We start from the raw sequence: 20,432 nt of genomic DNA, 5'->3' as shown, positions 1-20,432 counted from the left end.
GAAGAGCTGGCATCCACTTACACTGAGAGTACATGTCCAGACATCCAGGAGTTGATGTCTGACTCCCTCTGAGTACACACTCAGACTCTGAAGAGCTGACATCAATGGAGGCCTTCAGTGCATGTCCAGACATCCAGGAGTTGATGTCTGACTCCCTCAGAGTACACACTCAGACTCCGAAGAGCTGACATCCACTTACACTGAGAGTACATGTCCAGACATCCAGGAGTTGATGTCTGACTCCGTCTGAGTACACACTCAGACTCTGAAGAGCTGGCATCCACTTACACTGAGAGTACATGTCCAGACATCCAGGAGTTGATGCCTGACTCCCTCTGAGTACACACTCAGACTCTGAAGAGCTGGCATCCACTTACACTGAGAGTACATGTCCAGACATCCAGGAGTTGATGTCTGACTCCGTCTGAGTACACACTCAGACTCTGAAGAGCTGGCATCCACTTACACTGAGAGTACATGTCCAGACATCCAGGAGTTGATGTCTGACTCCGTCTGAGTACACACTCAGACTCTGAAGAGCTGACATCCATGGAGGCCTTCAGTGCATGTCCAGACATCCAGGAGTTGATGTCTGACTCCCTCTGAGTACACACTCAGACTCTGAAGAGCTGACATCCACTTACACTGAGAGTACATGTCCAGACATTCAGGAGTTGATGTCTGACAGTTGATGTCTGACTCACTCTGACTACACACTCAGACTCTGAAGAGCTGACATCCACTTACATTGAGAGTACCTGTCCAGACATTGAGGAGTTGGTGTCCACTCACCCTGAGAATACACGTCCATGAATGGCTGGTCCGCGTTGACCACCTTGTGGTTTTTCTTGTAGGCTTCCAGTACTCCAGGGATGCTGCGGTGGTACTCAAGGAGCCTCTTTCCAGTTTCCTTTTCCGAGGTTCCTTTGGGCACCACCAGGCGCTTCTGTACATCAGGGTCCACGGGCCAGTCGAAGGATGTGTGGTACACCTCTAGAAGGGGCAGAGGAGGGGGGGGTTTATTGGTGTTATTGCTCAGATAGGAAACATTCCCAAACAAGTGTACCTTTTGATTCTGTAGCAATCCCTGCATGACCTATTCACACTCCGAGGGCATTCATACTCCGAGGCCAGTGTAATTTTAGTAGTTATTTTCACTTTCTTTGCATTCTGCAGAAGACTGTTGGTGAGAACCTCTTACAAAGCACCCTCGTTAACTTCATTATTCAAAGAGTTTTGTAAAACACAACTATTTGTTGATTTGAATTTTTATATATTGCAACAACAAGAGACCTGCCCCTACTATATGTGAGGACATACATCCACCCTACTGTTATTCAGGCTAATACCTTCTTTAGCATATCGCATGCGGTAGAATGACTTACACTTCCAGGGGTGCGAGCGGAGGCCACACACCTTCAAAGAACCGACTGACCCAAGGCAGCAACCGGGACCTGTAATGGATCTACAGAGACCGGCTTTTAGTTCCTTCTGGTATGCACATGAACGGCAGCCACCTGGTACAATGAACGGAGAAACAAGGTGCAGAGAACTCGCTGACCCTAACCCTGATGAAGTTGCCGGTAAATTGCGCATGGCAACGAAACATGTTGGTTTTTAACAGAGCAGGCACACAGCATGGAATAAAAGTACTATAGCCGGTGTAGCCGAGCTCCTTTTTAAATGGCAGGTTTACCAAATCTATAGGTTAGAGTTTGGTAACCCCACAGGGTCACTTATACACAGAACACTCTTTGGTTTTGTTCTGTCTGCACTTTTTCTTTGCTGTTTACTTTGTTTACAGTTGGCAGATGCTGATGATGAGATTGTGAGGACACAGGCGAGTACTAGTCTGTGTTTCCTCCCTTGGTGTTACTCCCGTGAGGCACTGCCAACTTTCTCCTCACTTTTTCCTTCCATTTTGTACTCCTTTCACTGTGAAGATCGTTTCATTGGACGAGAGTGTGTTGTAGTCACCATGTACCACAACTATTTTAAACCTTGAAATAGTGATTCGGAGTACACTTAAGCGGATGTGTAAATCATTCTATCGCATGCGATATCCTAAAGAAGGTATTAGCCTGAATATCAGTATGGTGGATGTATGTCCTCACATATAGTAGGGGCAGGTCTCTTGTTCTTGCAAAAGTATTGAGTGGGGGGCGACCTGTTTATAATCCCCTTTTTCTTCCCCCTGGGGCTCCTATTTGTTTAGAGTGTTGAGTTTTTATATAGCCTGGACCAGACCTAAAATGGAGACACAGCACGTCGGATAGGATCACTGTAGTGGTACAGAGAGAAAGCACATTAAAAAAAAATACATTTACAATGGAGAAATTATGTAAATGTAAATGTCATGGTACTTATAGAGCGCACTGTCACCAGACGGTCACCTTGCGGTGTCGCCTATTCGGTTTCCTGGCGCTGATACTCATACCGCTGTGGAACCCCTCCTGGCTTTCCCTGTGAAGTGTCCACTCCTGGGCACCCCCAGGGTGAAGGCAGGCATCCTTAGCGCTGTTGGGGCCGGTGTGGAGGCTAAGCAAGCTATTGCCCAGAGTTGCAGCGTGGGGCCCGTGATTAGAATAGGCACCGAGGCGAGAATTAACAGGTCCGAGGAAATTGCGCCCGAGAGGCCGCCGAGGCGGGAATCAAACCCTGGTCCCTGGCCAGAACTCTGCATCAGGGTATGCCGCTCTAACCATTGAGCTATGATCCAATTGTCTCCAGCCATGTATGTTTTGTAGCAGGCATAAACTGCTACACCGGGCTACTAAGCATGTCGCCTCTTGGTTACTTCAACGTGAGTGGGTCCGGCATATCCACCTTTCACTCCAGAAGTCACAACTTTGCGCCTGTGCAAATACAGGGGAAAGCTATTTTTCTATTTGGGTAATATGGAATTGTGCAATTAGTTTTGCACAGCTGAGACATAAAATATGTTTTTGAATTAGCGAATTGCAGGAAATTGGGAAATCCAACCCACAAAGCCCTCATGAAATAAAGAGACATTCTGGAAACTACAACCTAACAATGGCTCATTACACAAGGGGACACTCTGAGTTAAAGGGATATTCCGGGCTTCAAATCTCAACCAGATATCAATTGAAAAGGACATATGAGTATCCAGAAACCAACATCATCAAATAACGGAATACACTGGAATTAAAATTTTTGGTGATGTACGATGGACATACAGGCATACTGAAAGGGGAAACCCAGCGTGTCTCATCATAGTACACCCCAGAACTAAACCAGAGGGATATTCCAGAATCCAAGACACATCCAGACATGATCAATCAAAGGTATATTCTGGGATCGAAAAGTAAATCAGACCTTAATTAAGCAAAGATACATAAGCAGACATCATTAAACCAGATAGACATTGTGGATTTAACATCCAATCAAAGCTCGCCTGTCAAAATGACATTCTGGAATCCAAAATCCAACGATACGTCACCAAACAAATGGATATTCTGTTTTGGTTTATTTGACCAGGATAGAGACGTTTAAGTTTTTTTTAGTTATATTATATTAAAGTTCCTCCTTACCATCGTCAAATGGGTCAATCCTCTTCCCAAGGTTCCTCTCAATCAGGACGGTGTCGGGCGCATCCAGGACCACTGATAACAGAACAATACAAAAGAAATGTATCCAAGCATGCATTGGTGACAGTACAGAGTACAATGAAGCACAGAACAAAAGTCTGTCTATACACTCACATACAGACATAAAAACAGAGGAGACTTGGTCCACTGACGGACATAAAGAGATGATAAGAGAGTCACGTTCTTTACAGAGAAATGGACAGAAAAGAGACTCACAGCCGATCAAGAGACATGAAGAGAGAAGAGACTCATGGTCAACCAAGGGACATGAAGAAAAAAGAGATTCATGGTCTACTAAGTGACTTAAAGGGATGAGATTCAGAGTATGAAGAGACATAAAGAGAGAACAGGCTCATGATCCACCAAGGATCATGACGAGAGACTCGCTAGACTACGAAGAGACCTGAAGAGAGAGCAGACTCATGGTCACTCAAGGCTTATGAAGAGAGAAGAGACACCCTATAAGAGACATGAAGGGAAAACAGAGCTAAAGGAACATGCGGATACAAGAGACTCGTGGATATAAAGGGACCTGAAGAAAGACAATTATGGATATCAAGGGACATGAAGAAAGAGTCTTGTGGTCTACCAAGGAAGATGAAAAGAGAAGAGGCGCACGATGTATCAAGAGACATGAAGAGACTCCTGATCCACCAAGGGTCATGACGAGACAGCACACTCACAGCCTTTCAATGGATGGGGAGAGACAAGAGACTCCTGGTCTATCAAGGAACATGAAGACAGCTGGAAATCCTAGTCTATAAAGGGACATGAAGAAAGAAGAGACAGACTATCAAAGACATGAAGGCAAAACAGATTCATGGATATCAAGGGTTGAAGACGAGACAGAGTATCAAGAGACATGAAGGGAGAACAGACTGAAGGGTCGTGCAAAGTAAAAGGCCCATGAAGAGACTCGTGGTCAACCAAGGAACATGAAGAAAGAGACTCACGGTCTACCTGTGAAGATGTAAAGAAAAGAGGCTCACACTCTAGGAAGAGACTTGAGAGAGAAAAGACTTGTGATCTATCAAGGGTCGTGGAGAGAGAAAAGACAGAGTATCAAGGTACACGAAGAGGGAAGAGACACTTGGTGTATGAAGGGACATGAAGAGAGAACACACTCACAACCCATCAATGGATGTGAAGACAGAAGAGACTCATGGTCAATCAAGAGACATGAAGAGAGAAGAGACTCGTGGTCTATTAAGGAACACAAATAGAGCAGCTCACAGCCTATCAATGGAAGCGGAGAGAGCACACTCACAGCCAATGAGACATAAAGAGACAAAAGCCTCAGTCCATCAAGAAAGATTAAATGAGAAGAGACTCCAGGTTTATCAACAGATTTTGGATGAGAAGAGACTTACAGCTGCTTATCGAGGGACATTAGTAGAGAATAGACACCCGTTCTATTGAGAGACATGGTGATGGACTTGGCCCTTTTTGCAGGGTCATCCCAGAACTTTTTGCCTTCCTCCTGTAATTCTTCTGGCCTGTTGTTGGTGGTTTTAGGACTCTGGGCACTTTTTCTGCTGATCAGTGCTCTAGGTCATGTGCTCTCTTTGGAAAACATGGTAAGATTTGTCTAGACCTGTTTTGCATATATAATTTACTTATCAGTCCCTAGTACAGCGGTATCCCATATATCGAGGGCCGGTAAATTAAATGCTATTGGCGGGCTTGCAACTCAGCTTGCGCCACCCACCGAATTAGCCTTTCAAACCTGTCTCAGGCCTCTGCCATTGCAGGGCCTGCGCACACAGTTTACTGCCGCTGTGACAGGCATTTAAAGTGGTTGCCATGTCTGCAACTCCCCTTATTCAGGCAGAGACCATGTGTGTGTGCGCCCGGCCTCCGTATTTGCTGTGCAAGTGGTCATTCTTGTTCGGCAGGACCGGAGTGCAACCTCAACGGAGGCCCACAGATACTAAAGGATACAGGATTGTTGTAAAAATACAGCATTCTCTAATAAAGGCACAGGAGTGAGGTGCCCTATCACCAGAGGAGGGAGGGGTAATATGCCTATGGTACTGTGACTCTGCCAGGCCCTAACAACCGGCTATGCACTGACTACAACGAGACGGGTGTACAGGAAGTAACCTGACTCGTAAAAAACGAAGTTTCCCAGCATGCCTAGCGTTAGCCACGCCCAACGTGACTTGTTTGTGACGCTGCAACCAGATATAGCCGCAGAAGGAAGATCGGACGCTGCCGATAATTCCTTGTGAATGGCCAGGTCTTGGGTTTTCTGGTTCTTCTTGGTGACGGCGGTAAGCGTGCGTCTTGCACCTTTTTGGATTACCGCGTTTCAGTTTTAGATGGTCTGGGCTCTTTGTTCCTGCCCCCGAGAGCGTCTCGTTCGCACCTTTGTTGGTGAGACCGCTGCTTTGTGGTCTCTTGCAGGAGCATGTAAGCGCTCCCGGTGCTTTGGTTTACTTATTGTATTTATGCGTTTTTATATAGCGCGGACTTTACCCGAAGGTGTCAGAGCGCTTCACAATAGGAACAGAACTGATACATGAGAACATTACAAGTGAACAAATTACAAAAGCAAACGTTACATTACATGAGGCAAAAGTGACAATCGTGAGCAAACAAAATACAAGAGGTAGCAAACGGTGCATTACAGGAGGAAAAAGTGACATGTGTGCAGGTAACAAAAGCGTACAAAGTACAAGTAGAGGTATAATACTGCAATAAATGGAGGACACTAAAACACAAGAAAAAACGTTACGTAGGCAATGGTGGCACTTGTGCAAGTATCAAAAGAAAACAAAATGTAAGAGGTAGCAAACAGTGTGTTAGAAGAGAAAAGTGATGTGTGCATGTTATCAAGGAGTACCAAACACAGGTAAAAGGGTAATACTGCAATAAATGGCAGACACTTAAACCACAAGAACCCACTGGGAAGGCACTTCCATAGTCCTGGAGAATAGAAATTTTCTATACTAAAAGGTCTTCCTTCAGATAATAGAGAGGGCATGAATTAACTTTGGAAGTGTCTTTGAAGGAGGAGAACTTTGAGGTCAGTTTTGAAGGCGTGGGAGAAGGTGGTGGTCCGGAGCTGAGGTGGAAGTGTGTTCCAGATTCTCACTGCGTTGCCTGAAAAGGATTGGGCCATCGATCTTTCCTTCTTGAAAGTGGGAGGTTCAAGCAGTAGATTTTCCTCATTTCGTGAAGGTCTAGAGCCTCCAGAGAGTTTCAGTTTATTCGCCAGGTAGCGAGGAGAGGAAGAGTGCAAGGCTTTGTGGGTGATGCAGGCAGTCTTGTAGATAGATCTTGCCTCGATGGGAAGCCAGCGGAGGGTGGATAACATGGGTGTGATGTGGTCGCTTCTTTTGGCCCCATAAATGAAACGAGCTGCTGAATGGAGAACAGACTTAAGGGGGACAGGTGGGATTTGGGGAGGCCAGTAAGAAGAGAATTGCAGTAGTCCAGTCTGGAGAGGACCAGCGATTGGACCAGGGTTTCAAGGTCATGCTCCGGGAAGAAGCGACGAATCCCCCAAAGAAGGCGCAGTTGGTATCGAGCAGACTTTGCAATTGAATTGATGTGGGAGAGTAGATTGAGTTTTGTGTCGAGTATGACACCAAGGGATTTTGCGCTGTCGACAATGATGGGTTTATTGTTCAGCAGATTCATCTGGTCCATCCATGATTGAACCAGGGGAGGAGAAAGTGAGGAGGAGAAGAGGAGGAATTCAGTTTTGGAGGGATTCAGAAACAGCTGATGTGTTGACATCCAGTTTTGAATGGAGTCCAGAGTAGAGCTTAGGACGGAGAGATTGTGAGTGGAGGCAACCTTGAGGTAGATTTGAGTGTCGTCTGCGTAGAGATGATATTGGACCCTGGATTTACTTAGGAGATTTCCCAGAGGTTCCAAATAGAGATTGAACAATGTGGGTGCAAGTGTAGAGCCTTGAGGAACACCTTGACCCACTGCCAAAGGAGGTGAAAGACTGTCCGCTATTTTGATCATTTGGGATCTATCAGAGAGGAAGGAAGCAAACCATTTAAGCACAGTGCCCTCCATGCCCATTCTCTATTGAAGAGTGTTGAGGAGGGTGTTGTGATTGACAGAGTCAAAGGCTGCAGAAAGGTCAAGGAGAATTAGAAGACAAGACCCCCCCGAAACGAGTATCCGCAGCGCGTCATCAATCACTTGCAGCTGGGCTGTTTTCAGTGCTGCAGTTTTGGATGAAGCCGGACTGAAAATTGTCAAGAAGATCATTGTCCTTGATATGACAAGAGAGTTGTTTTGCAACACATCTTTCTGTGATCTTCGCAAGAAAGGGTAGGTTAGTGATGGGGCGGAAGTTGTTGAGGTCATTCACATCAGCAGTGGGTTTTTTTAAGCAGAGGGGTGACCTGCCCAGTTTTAAAGGGAACAGGAAGGGAGCCTTGACAGAGGGAGAGGTTGACCAGAGTGGTCCAATAGGGAAGAGAATTGGTATAGAAGTCAATGGCAATGCCACTAGGGATGAGGTCAAGAGAATGGTTGGAGGGCTTTGTTTCGAGGGTGCACTTGAGGAGGACATCTTCAGAGATGGGGTCGAAGTTCTGCCAAATGGCTAGTGATTTGCGCTCCTCTGGTGGGGTAGGATGAGCGACCTGATCCACAAGTGATTTCACTTTTTCGTCAAAGAATACAGCAAAATCCACAGCTTTCTTTGTAGAATCCTCCAACTTGGAGGTTGGGGGAGAGCAGTCAGTATTCTTGATAAGATCCAATCGTTTTTTGGGTCTATTTTTGGCTGAGTCAAGGAGGGTTCTGAAGTGTGATGCTTTCCCAAGGAAGATGTGCTTGTGGTACTTGGATGTTGCTGAACAAAGCGTGGCCAAATTATCGGTGGAGGGCGCTTGCCTCCATTGTTTCTCCAGGAGCCTTAGGTGTTTCCTTTCTTCATAGAGGGATTTGTTGAACCAAGGTGCTGAGGAAATGGGCCTTTTTAGGTCGAGCTAGACATGCGTCTAGCTTGACAACTATTGTTGTCAGTCTCCTGGGAATCTGAGACAGGGTGCGGGCACGCGAGGATTGCACCTCCTGGGCGCTCACGCTTAGGCCGGCGCTGTGCCCATCCCCTGCCTCAGATTCCCGTGCGCAAACACACACACACAGCCACATTCATGCATGCGCACATACACAGCCACACGCATGCACAGGCACACATACACACACACACACACACTGCATACACACACACACACCCCCCTTAAACAGACACACGCACACACGCGAACACACACAGACACACACGCGTACACCCCCACCCCCACTCCCACTCCCACTCACCGGGCTCCTCTCCCCTTAGGCATGGGAGCCCCTTTCCGATGTTCTTCACGACGGGACTTCAGCTGCCAGGCCTGGTAGGGCGGGGGCTGCCCGCGCATGCGCGGCATTTCTAACCGGGGCTCTTCAGAATGAAAGTTAGAAATGCGCGGGCAGCCCCCGCCCTCCCAGAACACGTAATACACCCAGTGGATAACCCGTGAGGCCGTTTTACTACCCAAATTTCTACGCTATGTCTAATGCTGTTGTAATATGCTTTGGCCCTGCGCTATTAAAGGGGTCATCCATCGTTGTCACAGATCTTCAAACCCCAAGCAGACTTCGTTTTTTCAGCGCGCCATTCGCGCTTTCACTTTTATTTTGTAAGTGCCGAGACTGCTACAGACATGGGCATTGGGCTGGGGGTCTGCCACGCAGGGCCCTCCTTCGATCGTCTGACTGCCAACGGCATTTCCTTTTGTTTTCTGCCAAGCTTGTGTTAGATCAGACCAACCAATGTGCTTCTTACTTGGGGTTCGGAAATGGAACTTGCCTTGAGGATAATGAGGTCTGACACTGATAAGAAGATCCATATCCGGGTGTCCACATATTTGGCCTCCGTGTCTCTGATCAGCAAAAATTGTAAATTGATACTTGTAAATTGATACTTGTATAGCGCACTACTCACCCGCAAGGGTCTCAAGGCGCTTGTACAAATACCGCTGTGGAACCCATCCTGGCTTTCCCTGTGAGGCGTCCACTCCTGGGCACCCCCAAGGTGGAGGCCAGGCATCCTTAGCGTTGTACGGGCTGTTGTGGAGATTAAGCAAGCTATTGTCCAGAGTTGCAGAGTGGGACTCCGTGATTGGAATAGGCACCGAGGCGAGAATTATCAGGTCCCAGGATTTTTTTTTTTAGCCCAAGACCCGCCGAGGCGGGGAATTGAACCCTGATCATGGGCTAGAACTCTGCATCAGGGTTTGCCGCTCCAATCATTGACCCACACTTCTCCACTCCATTGTTTCTTTTTTCTTGATTTGTATTTGCCTGCTGCCCTGACTGTTGGCCATATGGCATCGTTATCAGTGTTTTCATTCTGTTGCTATCTTGTTTTTTTAAAGTGGACTAATAGGACCGTTTTGTCTACTTTGCGACAGCTATACATCCTGGTAACTTTTTATTTTTACCCTTATTTTTTGCTCTCTGGCTTGCTGTTCACCCTCGTAGCCTCAGTGTCAATTACCTTCTGTATGTTTGCCTTTTTTAGATTCCCGTAGAGCCTTTTTGCTTACCATTTAGCACCCACGGACCTCAGGAGATCCTTGGCACATCTCCTCCTGCACACCAAGTAGTACATTGTGGGAAAGTGAAATAAGGGTCTCAATCTTCAATTCGAAAATTACATTAGGGTTCATCTTATTATCTTATTAGTGACAATATCGAAATTTACCCTATGCAAGGTTAAAAACTCAAGGAATCAGAGCGTTGGGCTGTCATTGGGAATCCTTCCAGTGGTGTAAGTTCAGTCCTTATGTGGTGAGAGAACCATACACGGGCTTTCCTCAGAACCTTTAACAGTACGGCCCTCTGTATACTGTCATTTAGCCTAGATGCCCCTATTTATGTGTTAGTACAGGGAAATCCCACCTTGGCTTTTTGTTTTTGGAAAGCTTTAGAATCCTATGGAAATATCACATAAAATACAAGCAATTTCATTTTGCAATAGCTATAATATATGTTCATTTATTACTGTCAACAAAAGTGTATATATATACCACCGCACATGTGTAATCAAAGCAAAACACACATTACTCATCATGGTAACTCTATTATTGCTCACCTAACCAGGTAGTCTTACGTGCTTCTGGAGACTGGTGGGCGAAACATAGCATCTACCCGATGTAATATGTTGCAGTTACTTGGTGTATAAAACTTATTAGCTTATAAGGAATCGCTTCAGTCATAAAAATTACTGTTGTTGTGGTGTTGCTCCAAGTAACACACATTTGGGGAGAGGGCCTCTTGTTATCATATTGGGGTGTAAACCATGTATTGTTCTTTGAATGGAATTGTAGTCATTACATAGAATAAGATATGTCACAGCACCACCACATTATCACTCGGCACCACCACATCACCACTCAGCACCACCACAGCATCACTCAGCACCACCACAGCATCACTCAGCACCACCCCAGCATCACTCAGCACCACCACAGCATCACTCCGCGCAATCACAGCATCAATCTGTGCAACCATTCAACAACTGGTTCAAATATGTTCTCTCAATGTTTCAAGCTTTATTACAAATGTCACAAAAAGATGTTAATATTTCACTTCTGTTCTTGATCACAATAAAATACACTGAACATAATCTTCACAAAAGTTATTTACAAAAGTTTACACTATTGCCATTATAAATTACAATCACTTTTATTTAAGTATTAATTATTTAAAAAAATTAAAAGCCATTGTTATTTGTAATATCAATACATCTAAGTCACGTAAATACAAAGCATGTTGCATTACAAATGCTATAGGTGTCACATTTGCGAAAGTTATAACTATTGGCATTGTAAATGACAAAGCTATTAATTTAGCAATTTTCAAAACGAACACATAAATAAAAAATTTGTCATTTATAAGACCAATAGCTCAAACTTTTCTAATGCGAGACCTATTGCATTGCAAATGCTTGTTCCTTTTTGCTTTGGATAGGAGCAACATTATTGATTTCGACTGCAAGGACAGAAAGGCATTGGGAGGTGAGATCAACATCTAGGTTCGGGTCTAGCCTCGAAAGTGACAGCAAAGCTGATTCACAGAGGGAAACTGTGTCAATATTTTTAGTGTCACGGAACCAGGCGGTAGCCCTCTTAGGTTGGCCAAGAGTTATAGAGTGTGATAGGTGAAGAGAGAATGGGATGAGGAGGTGGTCAGACCCGTCTACATGAATAGGGGTAGTGATAGAAAGCATGCCTGCTTTGGAAATAACAAGGTCCAGGATTGAGCCCTTAGAGTGTGTTGATTCTGTGCAGTGTTGGATAAGATCGTTTGCAGAGAGTAAGGTGGCCAGCAAGTTCACGGAAGAGTCTTGCAGAGAGCCCCAGTGGAGATTGAAGTCACCCACGAAGGTCTGATTGTCACTTTGCGAGTATTGGTCGCTGATGAAGTCAGTGAGTTCCTCCATAAACGAAGGGCCCCTGCAAGGTGGGCGGTAAATGACATGGAACCTGAGGGGTGAGCGGTGGTGTAGTTGAAGCTCAAGTGATAAGACATTTAAAAGTGCGGAAGGCGCTGATGGGAGAAGCCTTAAGTTGAAGGGAGTTTCTAAAGATGACTGCAACACCTCCCCCAACTTTGATAGGTCTGTCGTTCCTAAAAATAGAATAGCCTGTGGGTAATAGGAGATCAAACATAGAGTGAGAGGTAACATTGAACCAGGTCTCTGTTAGGAAGAACATGTCAATATTGTGAAGGGTGATGGTATCAGAGATTTCGAGTTTGTGTTTTATTGCAGATCTGCAGTTGTGGAGCAGACAGCGCAGCTCTGTCGAGACTGTTTTGGTGACGGGGGCCCCTGGGCTAAGAAGGGTGATAGGGATATTATGCTTATACGGGGTGCACGGGAGGGTTTAGGTGGATGCTTGGTTCTGACAGAAGAGATGGTCGGAATAGTGTAGATAGTTGGGTTACTCGGAGATGCAAGTTGAAGAAGGGTGGTGTTCTAGGGCTTGTGTGAGTGAACGATGTTTGCAGACGACAGGTTATGCTTGGCTATGATGGGGTGAGGGGGCGAGGTGCATCTCGTGGGAAGGTGAGAGTTTTCCAAAGGAGTTGAGGGGAATGGGAAAGTGGAAATCTTGGAGCTTAAAAGTGAAATGAAAGCTACAAGCTGGGAGATGGAGATGATAAGAGAGCCTAGCTTATTTTGGAGCCTAGCTTATCCTCTGCAATGAGACCAAGGGTCTCTTCCAACAGCTGAGCGCGAAGTAAACCAAAGCACCGGGAGCGCTTACACCGAGCTCCCTGTTGAAGAGACCCGACTTCCACTGGGGTTTCATGCAGGGAGCTGGTAACTTCTACTACCCCGGACACGAGGGTTTCCGGTAAGAAGGGAAGAAGGTATGCAGAGGAACTGCTCATAGCAGTGAGATATTAAGAAAGAAACGTGACTTACTGTAACTTAACAGACTTGCTGTTACTCCTATCTGGTGATAATCTTGTCTTAACTATTACTGGGTTACAAACCAAAAGGATCTCTCCTTGTACAAGGTGTGATTGTGCTTCTGCCGTTCCTGATTTATTCATGTTTGGTTGTCTTTATATATTATTTCCTAGGAGAGAGAGACTTCTGAGGGTGTGCAGGAAGCAGTTGCATACATACAAACATATCCACATGTACCCTTGGGTAGGTGGGGGTAACACTACTCTCTTGCGTACGGTGGGGGGAACCTTTACGTTGATACAGGAACTGGTTTCATTGTGTGTTTTCTTTTCCCACTAGTTCCATGCTTGAGGTTTGAAACCACCCTCTTCTATCTTCTGGTATCGCTCTCACTCTTTATTTTTCAGGTAGAATGTTACAACTAATCCAATTACTTATATGGTATATTTCACCTGTTTCAGTTATACGAAATGCCAATTGGGTACTGTATGCTCCTTAGGTCGCCCTCCATGCTGTCCCTACCCTTTCCTTCCCTCACTTGACTATCCCACTAGTCTGTGTTTATTTATTTTCTGGACTTGGGGCAGCCGAGAGGTGGACCCCTTTGAGCATCAGCACAACCTCTCGGAATCAGGAAGGTGGAACCACACAGTCTCAGTGATTAGGGGTGTTACCTATCACCGGTTCTCATGTGTTTCGGATTCAGGATCAGACACTGAGGTGATGTTCGTATTCCTAATATGTGCACACTGCTAGTATCTACTCTAGTGCACTACTGATGATGGTCATGCCTAATGCTTTGTGCTAAAAGTAATCCTACTTGTAGTTACTAGGTGGGGACAACTGTGATATTTTATGACTGTGGCCTGATTAGCCAAGTGATTTATGTAATCCCTGTGAAGTCATGCCAAGTGCCTAGTGGCACAGTAATATATGTGATTGTTATCTAATGTATTTTTTGGATAATACAAAGGATATTTATACATAACCTTGTGTGGAGTTTCTTTGGTGGTGTGCCTAGAGCGTCAGTGGTGAGTGAGTGTGTTGCGTAAATGCTTCACACAGTGCCTCTGGGATATGCCTGACTGCTCTGCCAAGCTACCAAAAGGGTGAGCAGGGGTTATGTTCCGCATGTAACTCCCTTGCCCGGACTAGAGTGGTGGGTTATGCCTGGCTTAGGTGCACACTCTGGCCAACCAGAAACCACATTTCTAACCCATGGAGACAAAAGAGTCACACGGTCCACCCATCTACTGATATTCGGCAAAGGCTCAAGACCTATAGTGAAAAGCACAGACAGAAAGGCTTACAGTCTATCAAGTGATATGAAGGTGGACGAGAATCACAGCCTACTGAGAGATGTAAAGAGAAAGAACAGGCTTACAACATACAAGGAGACATGAAACAGCACAGACTCATGGTTAATCTACAAACAGACAGGAGAGCCACGCTCTGGGCTGGACAAAAGCACTCATACAAGCCCAGCTCTGTATGGAAACATTAAGACCACACCATGGTCTACTTAGAAGCCAACAGTTAGAGGAAGTGGTGGTGCATCTGGAACTTAGGTTTGACATACAATGGACCTGTGCTATATCTTACCTAGAGACATTGGCAAAGAAGGAACAATGGTGAAACTGCAAACAGGACAGAATTAGAACAAATACGGCTCTATTGAGAAACACCAATAGTGTTATAAAGGATTGATGTATCTAGAAACCTAGAAAGAGATGGAGGTAACCAGTGGCGTGTCTAAAAATAGGAGTAAGTAAGAACAGGTGGATAGATTTGGAAGGCGCTAAAGATGTGTCTAAAAATGGGCAGAGTTGTGTGACTAAAAACATGGACAGAGTAAGAAGGACAGTGTCTGAAGGAAATGCTACTGTATCAAGCAACATGGACTACGTTGGACGGGTCTGATGCGGTCTAGGAACATGGACATTTTAGGAAGGGACTGGTGGTACATCTAAAAACATATGAAAAAATTGCTGGGTGAATGTTCGAATCAATCTCTGCCACTGGTAATTTCTCTTTGCCACATTCCAGTCCATTCTAGTTTTGGTCTCCATCCTACTGCAGACAGGCAAAAACCATATGCATATCAGCCTTGATCGTGCCGCAGGAGTCCAGGCAGAAATGTTAGACAAGCTCCACTCTGAAAGAGAACACGAGCAACCCCAGACCGGCTCCCGCTTTGTGGGCAGCTTGATACCTGGAGCACAGTGAGTAGGGGTGCCCATGCCTAGGAACACCACTCACACTGGCAATGCTGCACTGAGGAACACAAAAAAGCGATGATTGGAGTGCTTTCATTAATCTGAACAATTTGTAATCACCCTGCTCCAGATTCCAGTGCTCATGGTGCTGATACGGTGCCACTACAGACAAGGACCAACCATATCTATGGAAAGCAGAAGTGGTCCATGCGGATCAGTCCAGTCAGAACTGTTAGGCCAAAGTCTCTGAACACAATCCACCCCAAACTGGTGCTAGCCCTTCCTTTGGCTCAAGAGAGGTGCAGCTGGAGACCTTGGCACAGTCAGCATGGGACCCACGCCTAGAAATGTCCATGGCACTAAGGGCGTCGCACTGAGGAAATCAAAAAGGTTTGAGGGGAATATGGGAATTGATTTTAGCTATTGGGCCACTGACAATTACTTGGGGCTTCTGGTTATTCCCTCCATCCCGAAGGGGGGCTTGGGGGAGGGCAGCCGACCCCTGGGAGGTCTCCTCCCCCGGGCGGTTTGGGAGATCTGGGTGGGGCCTTCCTTCTAGCAGATTCCATTTGGGCTTCTTTTGGGCTATTTTTGGTTGGATTAGGAGCCCAGCCTATAAATGGGCGGGGCTCCCTTTCTCGGGCACCATTTTGGGCTTAGGTGACCTGGTGGCCGGTTGATTCATTAGCTAGTTTTTTGTGTCAGAATTTTTGTAGTCCTTTATCTCTATTTTTGTAGTGATCTCTATTGGTTATTATGGCTGGAGAGGATTATCGTGTACTTGAAGCTATCCGCCTTCTCAGCGAGGCGGGTCGCTTGGACCTGGTGATAGGCGACCGGGTGCAGGCCGAGCCTCCGCGTCCCCAGCGGGAGGCATCGGCGAGGGTGTCGGCTGCGGTGGCAGCAGGCTCTTCCCCCAAACGTCGGAGACAGGTCGGGGTAAGTGAACGGGCCGCTCTAGAACGAGGAAGGCGGGTGCGAGGTCACGACGGGGGAGTGACTCAGGGTCGTCTGATCCTGCGAGTAATTTGGGCCATTCTGTGGGCGGTGTGGTTTTGGAGGGTGAATTTCACACGGTGCCGGCGGAGGTATCAACGGTCGATATTCGCGACAGGGCGGCCTCTCGTCCTGTTTTGCGAGGCCGTCGTGCTTCTAGGCAGCGTGGTTGCACGCGTCGCTCTGCTTCGGCCTCCGCGGTGGCGGTAACTGACGTCACTGGTGGAGGAGGGGCGGAGGCCATTTTGGATTTTGAATCCTTGACGCCGCGACCGTTTCAGGGCGGTCAGGTGCAGTTTGTGTCCGAAGTTGTCGCTCCCCAGAGCGTTATCCGACAGACCGTTTCTACGGCTCATGTGGTGGTTGAATCGGATATGGTGGGCGCTCCTTCTATTTCACAGCCTTTATCGTTGTTGTCTGGTCCTGTTATTACTGAGAGTTCTGGTTTGGTTGTGAGTGGTGCGACGGATAGGGACCAAACTAGCCCTTTGTTGTTTTCCCCTGCGGTTTCTACTAGGGGGGAAGCGGTTTCAGTTCGTAGTGGTTCTTTGGGCGAGGGGGAATGGGCGCAGATGGGGATTTTGGAGGGAGCTGGGCGTAGGGATGGGTCGTTTCATGTTGGGGATTCTTCTGGCGTGGGTCTTCCTGCAGCGAGGTTCCGTTCGTTGGGGGTTTTGGAGGGTTTACCTTCTTGGGGGGAAGGGCGTGGAGATGCCTCTTTTCAGCGGGGTTGTGGTGAGGGTGGTTCCCTTCATAGGTTGTCGGGTGAGTTTCAGTTTCCTGGATTGCATGTTGATAGGAGGGTTGGGGCGAGGGGTTCCTTGGAGGAATCGAGGGTTCAGGATTCGACAGCTCAGGACCCTGCGTCAGAGTTTATACAGTCATTGCTGGATCTTAGTTCTGATGAAGAAGTATGCGAGCCGTCTCCTCCTAGGTTAAGTGCTGCTTTGAAAAGGAAAGGCGCAGGTGGTTCTGTGGTTTTTACAGAAGCTGGGCAAGGTTTTGGTGGTAGAGTAGGTGATTTTACTTCAGTTCCTGGTGTTGTGTTTAGTAAGGGACCCGGCACACCAGTCCGGCCTTTTTCGTTGCAGGTTGGAGTTCGCCCGGGAGCAGCAGACTTGGCAGGGGGGCAGGCAGCCCAATCACGCCGAGGAGAAGTGCGGGTGGAGCCTGGCGCGGCACGTCCCATACCAACGAGGGATCCCATCGTGGCCATCCCACGCAGGTTCAGCACGACCTCGATGGCCCCAATGAGGGATTTCAGCATAGGCGGTGTAAGCAGGTCAAGCGCGACCTTACCAGCCTCAACGAAGGAGCCCAGCGCCTTTCATGAGAGCGGGTCATGCACGACCTCTCTTGTGCCCCGTGGTTTTCGTAATTCTGCATTATTTTTTCCAGGAGACCAGGAGGTTGTAAGTGGTAATAGCGGAGGAGCGTACCGGCGAGTGCAGTCGGCCTCCCCGCCCAGGTCAAGTGTGAGGGCTCATAAGGCCCATGGTCGTTCTAAAACGGTTGAAACAGTTCAGAATACAGTGGTTGTACCTACTCCTTCCCAGTTGGAAGAATCATTAATTTTGGATTATGACGAGGACAGCCCTGAGGAGGGCGAGGTGCGGGAAGTGGTGTCTGGGGGGGGGGGGCATTCTAATGTCTCTCACAGTGTGTTGTAGGCACCGGTGGTGCGGAGTCGTGCAGAATCGTCAAGGCCACGAGTGCTCGGCCCCTCGGTGAGGGCTCCTCGGAGGGCGGACGATGGTTCTCATACGGAGTGGAGGACGGAATCCAGTCAGCCTAATTTATTACGCCCAGGTGAGACTGTGGTACATTCTGTGCGACCAAAAATGGTCTCTATTGGTATTGGTGTGGACTTGGTCTCTAGTGAAAGTGATGGTAAACTATACAAAGGTCGTGTAGTTAAAGACCAAGGTGTCGGCACAAACGGTGATGATCTAAGTACAAGCTCTAAAGAGGATAGTGGCACTTCCACTGTTGGTTTGGGCACTTCTAAAAATGTGTTACACAGTAAAGAGCTAAAAATTAAAAAGTTGCCGTATATGGGGGTTACTAAGCCCTTGGGGGCTCATTTAATGCTCAGCACAAAAGAACGTATTTGGAACGGTGAGAATGTGGAACTGCTGAAATTGTTACATCGGGAGGTTCGGGCCAAGGAAGGCTCTAAGGAGGAAGAGTATGAACTGGCTAAGCGCCCTAAAGTTCCGTTAAATATTGAGAATTGGACGCGGCCTTTTTAATATATGCCAGCGTCTATTGTGAGAAGTTTCCTGAGCGCTGCGTATCATTATTTAAGTATATGGATACCATTCGAAAGGCTCACATTACAAGAAATGATTTTGCATGGGCTCAGTATGATGAGGAGTTTAGGGCGCGCATGGCTTGGGACCCGGAGGCGAAATGGGGGGAGTTGGACACTGACCTTTGGCAGCATACCATGGGTTCGTCTGCTAGTGGTAGGACTATTTTCACAGCTAGCGGTCTTCCTTTAGTTTATCGCCCCTTTCAGGCTCGTCCCACCCGGGGAGGGGTGGGAGCCAGTTCTACCACGCAGTCAACTACAGGCACGTGCTGGGATTTTAACAAGGGGGTGTGTAACAGAGAATTCTGTAAGTTCCGGCACGAATGTTCCCAATGTGGCAGGAAAAATCATCCTTTGTCCAGATGTTGGGGTCCCAGGCCTTCCGGAGGTCCACAAGGTTCACAGCAGGGTACAGGAGCTTATGTCGCGCCACAGCAACCCCCAGCTCCCAGGGGAGGGAAGTCATCAGCCGGTGCTGGGCCCAAAGGCTCGTACACCGGTTAATGTCATTAATTTGGCTGCCGCTTTGCGGGACTATGTGCCCGCGAGGCTGCGGTCGTTTTTGTTATCTGGTTTCCAATTTGGTTTTCTGGTAGGTTATGAGGGACCTCGTTTGAGACGTTGGTCAAAAAATTTGAAGTCGGCCAGCGAACATCCTGCTATAGTGCAAGCAAAGTTGGACAAGGAAGTGAGTGAGGGTAGGATGGCAGGTCCTTTTGATGATTGGCCTTTGGTGAATTTGATTGTGTCCACTATTGGAGTGGTCCCCAAGAAGGAGCTTGGGCAGTTTCGGCTCATCAGCATTTGTCTTGGCCGGAGGGTGAGTCTGTGAATGATTTTATTGACAATGACGCTGCCTCTGTGTCTTACTCTTCTGTTGATGTGGCTATGCAACTGGTTGTAACGGCAGGCCCTGCTGCTTTAAAGGCAAAATGCGATATTAAATCTGCATTTCGATTGCTTCCAGTCCATCCTGAAGACTGGAGTCTTCTGGGCATCCATTTCCTTGGTAAATGGTACGTGGACAAAGCACTGCCAATGGGTTGCTCTATGTCATGTGCATTGTTTGAAACCTTTAGTACGTTTCTGCAATGGTTTTTTACTCAACGAAGTGGACATGAGTTGGTCACGCACTACTTGGATGATTTCTTCTTTGTGGGTGTAGCAAATTCATTGGACTGCCATAATGCTCTCACAACGTTTCAGTCCTTGATGAGTCATTTGGGTGTACCATTGGCTCCCGAAAAGACCATGGGTCCTTGCGCGACCATGTCTTTTTTGGGAATTGAACTTGACTCGCATTTGATGCAAGCTCGTCTTCCCATTGAAAAGAAACAGAAAATGCTGGATTTGGTGGGAGCAATGTTGGGAAAGGAAAAGGTGTTGGTAAAGGAGATTCAAGTTCTGCTGGGGCACCTTAACTTTGCTTGCAGGGTGGTCAGGGCGGGCAGGACTTTCTGTAGGTGGTTGGGTTGAGCTCTGTCTGGTCATTCCCTACCACATCATCGAGTGAGGCTGTCAGCGGGGGTCAAGGAGGACCTGCGTATGTGGATTTTCTTTTTACATTCCTTCAACGGTGTGCCCCTATGTCGTGAGGTGGACTGGTGTTGGGATGTGCAAATATTTTCTGATGCAGCAGGCAGTGAGGGTTTTGGACTTTACTGGCAGGGGAAATGGTGTGCTCAGCAGTGGCCGGAACACTGGAAGAACGGAGGCAGGAGTATTACCTTTTTGGAATTGTTCCCTGTAGTGGTGGCCGTTACGCTGTGGGGTCAGGATTTGGCCCACAAAAAGGTGCTTTTTCGAATTGACAATATGGCTGTGGTTCAAGTGATTAATAAACAGTCAGCCAGGGACCC

The 20,432-nt window shown here is 47.2% G+C and overlaps 1 protein-coding gene across 1 annotated transcript in view; it reads right to left on the bottom strand.

Annotated features, from left to right (window-relative positions):
- Positions 1-20,432, bottom strand: part of AK8 (adenylate kinase 8) — an 841,444-nt gene that overhangs the window by 396,681 nt on the left and 424,331 nt on the right. Inside the window, exons 7-8 of the mRNA XM_086924758.1 lie at positions 3,552-3,623; positions 793-993 (exon numbers count right to left, since the gene is read on the bottom strand). Coding sequence (XP_086780884.1) covers positions 793-993; positions 3,552-3,623 — 273 coding nt within the window. The remainder of the gene's footprint in view (positions 1-792; positions 994-3,551; positions 3,624-20,432) is intronic.

Source organism: Lissotriton vulgaris, chromosome 5 (genome assembly GCF_964263255.1).
Source record: "Lissotriton vulgaris chromosome 5, aLisVul1.2, whole genome shotgun sequence".
NCBI classification, from domain to species: domain Eukaryota; kingdom Metazoa; phylum Chordata; class Amphibia; order Caudata; family Salamandridae; genus Lissotriton; species Lissotriton vulgaris.
This window is presented reverse-complemented; position numbering and strand designations above follow the sequence as displayed.